This window comes from Trachemys scripta, chromosome 5, assembly GCF_013100865.1.
Source record: "Trachemys scripta elegans isolate TJP31775 chromosome 5, CAS_Tse_1.0, whole genome shotgun sequence".
Classification (NCBI taxonomy): Eukaryota; Metazoa; Chordata; order Testudines; family Emydidae; genus Trachemys; species Trachemys scripta.
Window position 1 is genome coordinate 54193834 of NC_048302.1, and position 4950 is coordinate 54198783.

General features: G+C 48.0%; 1 protein-coding gene across 1 annotated transcript; it reads left to right on the forward strand.

The window, feature by feature from the left end:
- The first annotated feature begins 302 nt into the window (after window positions 1-302).
- POU4F2 (POU class 4 homeobox 2) lies at window positions 303-3510 on the forward strand. Its single transcript, XM_034772966.1, has 2 exons — window positions 303-762; window positions 1077-3510. The coding sequence occupies exons 1-2, from the start codon at window positions 532-534 to the stop codon at window positions 2016-2018; spliced, it is 1173 nt and encodes a 390-aa protein (XP_034628857.1). The 5' UTR covers window positions 303-531; the 3' UTR covers window positions 2019-3510.
- The last annotated feature ends 1440 nt before the right edge of the window (window positions 3511-4950 follow it).

Genomic DNA, 4950 nt, shown 5'->3' on the forward strand with positions numbered 1-4950 from the left:
AGGGCGCCGGACTCCCGCCTCCTCCAGCCGCGCGGGGAAGGGGCTCGGAACCGGGCGAGGGCCAGGCGCAGACTAGGGAGGAGAGAGGGACACGCTCCGCTTGGGGCTGGTTTGTGGCTCGGCGGCCCGGAGAAGGGGCTGAGCCGGGGGGCTGCAGCAGGGAGTTGCCCGCGGGGTGGGTGGGAGGGCAGGCGAGGGGGACTCCCGGGGAGCGGAGCAGGGAGCCGGGGAGAGGCGCTCGGAAGGCTGGGCGGGGGGCGAGCCAGGCAGAGAGGGACCCGGCGCCCGGGCGGGAAGCGGAGCGGGGAGTTAGGCAGAGGCAGGGCGGAGTAGCCAGGCGGCTGGAGGGGCAGTCTGCGGACCGGCTGCTGCCGGAGAGGAGGCGGCGGAGGCTGCACCGGGGGCTGAGGGAGGAGAGCGAGAAAAGCCCCTCGCGTCCCCGCGCCACCTTTCATCTCAGGGCGGCTGCGGCGGCAGCCTCGACTTCCTGTGTCCGCTGTGGGCTGGGCGGGCCCCCCACCGCCGGCGAGGATGATGATGATGTCTCTGAACAGCAAGCAGCCCTTCAGCATGCCCCACGGCAGCGGCAGCCTGCACGAGCCCAAGTACTCGGCGCTGCACACCGCCTCCCCCTGCACCTCCGCCGCCGCCGCCCCCTCGGCCAGCTCCCCCAGCAGCACCAGCAGCGGGGCCGGCAGGAACAGCACCAGCACCAGTACCAGCTCGGAGGCGATGAGGCGAGCCTGCCTCCCAACTCCCCCGGTAGGCACGTCCTTCAGCAGCCCCGCTTTAAGGCACATGCCCACAGCCCCCTTGATCTGCACCATGTTTCTTTCATGTCTGCCCAGCAAATCACCCAGCACCTCCCGGCTTTCTCCCGCCTTTTGCATTCAGCGGCGCTTGCCTTTCATATTAATTTTTATGACCTGGGATGTTGCATGTGCCTCGTGTTGTGTGTGTGTCTCTCTCTCTCTCTTGCCATGCTGGGGATGTGTTAATGGCCCAGAGGCGTGCGGATGCGGAGGGAGGGCGATCCCCTGTTGACAGTAATGTGTGCCTTCTATTTGCAATTGCAGAGCAATATATTCGGCGGTCTGGATGAGAGTTTGCTGGCCCGCGCTGAAGCCCTGGCGGCGGTGGATATAGTTTCCCAGACCAAGAGCCACCATCATCACCCGCCTCATCACAGCCCCTTCAAGCCGGACGCTACTTACCACACCATGAACACCATCCCTTGCACCTCTGCTGCCTCCTCCTCGTCGGTGCCCATTTCCCACCCGTCAGCCCTGTCCGGCACTCACCACCACCACCACCACCATCACCACCACCACCACCAGCCTCACCAGGCTTTGGAAGGGGAGCTTTTAGACCACATCACTCCAGGGCTGGCGCTGGGGGCCATGACCGGACCCGACGGCTCGGTGGTCTCCACGCCAGCCCATGCGCCTCACATGGCCAGTATGAACCCTATGCACCAGGCGGCTCTAAGCATGGCCCATGCCCACGGACTGCCTTCTCACATGGGATGCATGAGCGACGTGGACGCAGATCCCCGGGATTTAGAAGCGTTTGCGGAGAGGTTCAAGCAGAGGAGGATCAAGCTCGGAGTGACCCAGGCAGATGTGGGATCTGCCCTGGCCAACTTGAAGATCCCAGGGGTAGGCTCACTGAGCCAAAGCACCATCTGCAGGTTTGAGTCCCTTACCTTGTCCCACAATAACATGATCGCCCTCAAACCCATCTTGCAAGCCTGGCTAGAAGAAGCAGAGAAATCTCACCGGGAGAAGCTCACCAAACCAGAGCTCTTCAACGGAGCAGAGAAGAAAAGGAAGCGCACCTCTATCGCTGCACCTGAGAAGAGGTCCTTGGAAGCCTATTTTGCCATCCAGCCACGTCCTTCCTCGGAAAAAATAGCGGCCATCGCAGAGAAACTAGACCTCAAGAAGAACGTGGTCCGGGTCTGGTTCTGTAATCAGAGACAGAAACAGAAACGAATGAAATATTCCGCTGGGATTTAAAGTCTGTGGGAGCTTTTAAAAAAAAATCGGCAACAAGACATACTTTAATATTTCTCTATAGTAAGATAGAGAGACAAACACAGAGAGACAGACAGAAAGACCGACAGAGAAAGAGAAATACACAGAGACTGTCAAACAGGAAGTAAATTGTCAAGTTTAGGAAAGTTCCCCTTGGAGAGAACCGCTGCTTGTTCAGAATGATAGTATAAAACAGAGACTAACTTTTTGAAGGCAGATAAGAAATTCTTTTTTAAAGGACCGAAGACGTATCAAGTAAGATTTGTTTTTATTATTAAAGACATCACCCGTGTTCAAATTTAAAGTACACTTTGCAACTATTTTTCAGAAAATAAATTGTCTCGAAACTGAAACTTTAATCTAGAGTTGAGGCTTATACCGCGAGAGAGACATTTCAAAAGTATTTTGATTTAAAAAAAAAGATGGCAGGTTTTTCTGCATTTACACTGCGTATTATAAATATATATATATATATTTTTACTGTGGTTATTATCCTTCCCTTCGCTGAAGTTATTATGCGTAGGAAAAGAATTGATCCTGCTGTGTTCACTGATCTTTAAAAGCTATTATTAGATTACTGCCAAACAACCCCTTGTAAATTATTAATTTTATCTCTCCAGCAACTTCATTCTGTGCTCATTCTAATTAATTACACCTCTTTAATCTAAGTCTTGATAAAAGTAAAAAAAAAGGTATGGATAGCGAAAATCAAATACTTTGTGTTGGTAGAATTTATTATCTTAAGCTTTTTCCTTCTTATAAAAATATCCCTTTTGGCCATCTGTAAATTGTCACCTGAAACTAAAATATTTCTCTGGCCAGTATTCTTATTTATAAGGCGTTGGCACTCTATAATAGATGTCCTACGTTATCTGTGTAGATTGATTCACTGTCCGTGGTATTTGTTTACTGCGTTACATATTTAATGGGGATTCCCATATTGTCCCCACCACACACTTCTAAAGCGAGAAAAGAAGTGGCTGAATAGGTGACAGTGTGGCGTTTTGTTGTTTCAGGGTTTGTTTTCATCACAATATTTGTCCTTCTAGATTTCTAAGCTATATCACAACTGTGTTCAGACCTGATAGTTTTTTGTTTCCTTTAATTGCAATACTTTTACATTGAGGGGAATCGTTTTTGGAGGTTTGTTTGTAGAAAAGCCAAATTTAATTTAGAGAGAAAGAGAGTGAGAGAGAGAGCGCACTCTTGTAAATTCACATTATTTGGTACAATTCTTTTGAGGAAAAATGAAAGGTACTTGAACTGTGGTACCTATATGTATTGTAAATATTTCATTCGAATTGACGCACATATAGATATATTCTTACAGATTTCGCTGTATTGCTGTTCTATTTGAGACTATTTGAAGTCTTAAGTTCTGTATATGATACAATTTTCTTGTTTTTGTTAATAGAAGGTTTATTTATTACAGTAATGTATTAAGTTATTTAAAATGTTGTTGAATTGTCTTTCATTAAAAAGATTTTAACGTTTTATTGGGAAAGTATTGTTGCTGTTTTTTCATTAAAAGTCTACTACTGAATTTAAATTGCTTCCACATCTCATATATTTTAAAGTTGAAGTGGGAAGACTATTTTGATTTTTTTTAAATGGTTTACAGCTCCTGCCAGCTCCTCCTTTCAGGCTGGGTGGTTGCTGGATTATCTTTATATGCCTGATCTGGTATTTATCAAACGGAAAGTGAACTCATTACCTGTTTTTTTGGAGGCGGGAGGGGTTTACCTGTGAGCCGATTGTGTTCCTGTGTTTGCCTACCCAGTCAGACAGTAAAACACACATCTTTATATACACCGTTGGTCGCCAAGGATGTGCTGACTGTTCCTTCCCAGGCAGCACCACAAAGCTTCTGTGTGGAAAGCCATAGCCAGAAAAATAGTTTGCTAACTGCACAGTAGAATTTACTAAGCAAGGATGGTGGAAAGGAAGCTGGGGAGGCCTGGAGATGGCTATTCAATTAGCCTGTCTTCTTAGCTGGGCTCTGGGAGTGATGAGGAGGGCAGGCTGGGTCCCAGGAGCTCAGCGCCAGAGCTGTAGTGCCCAGCACAATCAACACACACACACACGGAGGAGGAAGGGTCTGCCTACTTACCTACCGGCGTTTCCGGTGGCATTTATCCTGGACCAAAGAAGTCCGAGGAGAAGATTAAAATGTGGCGCCATTATGCCACTTGCTTATTCGCTAGTACAGATCGATATTACAAGTCACAAAGGCATTAGGAACAGTCAACGAAGTAATAGAAATACTTTAAAATTAATAGTATGGACTGGCATGGTGAAATGAGTTTAAACGCAACCGTGTGTACTCAGTTTCATGCCTATAACATCTGCCATGGGGACATGCATACGAATTTTAAAATGCATGAGGGACTAGCAGGGCGAAAAGATAAGATATAGGTGTTCAGCCCCTTCCCCATTTGAGAGGCCGCCACTGATTGCCCTGGACCAAGAGCGCTTGTGGTTTAGCAGGGCAAATTAAAAGGTGATGTGATGAAAAGATAATTCCGAAGGTGATATTTAAATACCCTCCAGAACTAGGCTGTCTTGTACTACAGAGAAATAATTTAGCACTTGGAAAGGTCTGTGTCATGCCTATTCTTCATGTGTCAGACAGAGGTAGGGATTGACAACATTATTGCCCATGGAGTTGCACTCTTTGATGTAGAGTAATTTGAATAAATGGTGATGATGGGGCTATAACCATAGCGTTTCGCGTTTCAAATGTAGGGAATGGGGATTATGGGCTGTTATTTTGCTAAAACTGAGAAAAAGACGCACCAAACCAACAGCGATGGTAAAAGAAAGTCTCCTCGCAAGTGCCAGGCCATTACTCGCTGTGTGTGTGTGTGTGTGTGTGTGTTTGAGGAGCAGTTTGTACATAAAAGATCTGGGTGAC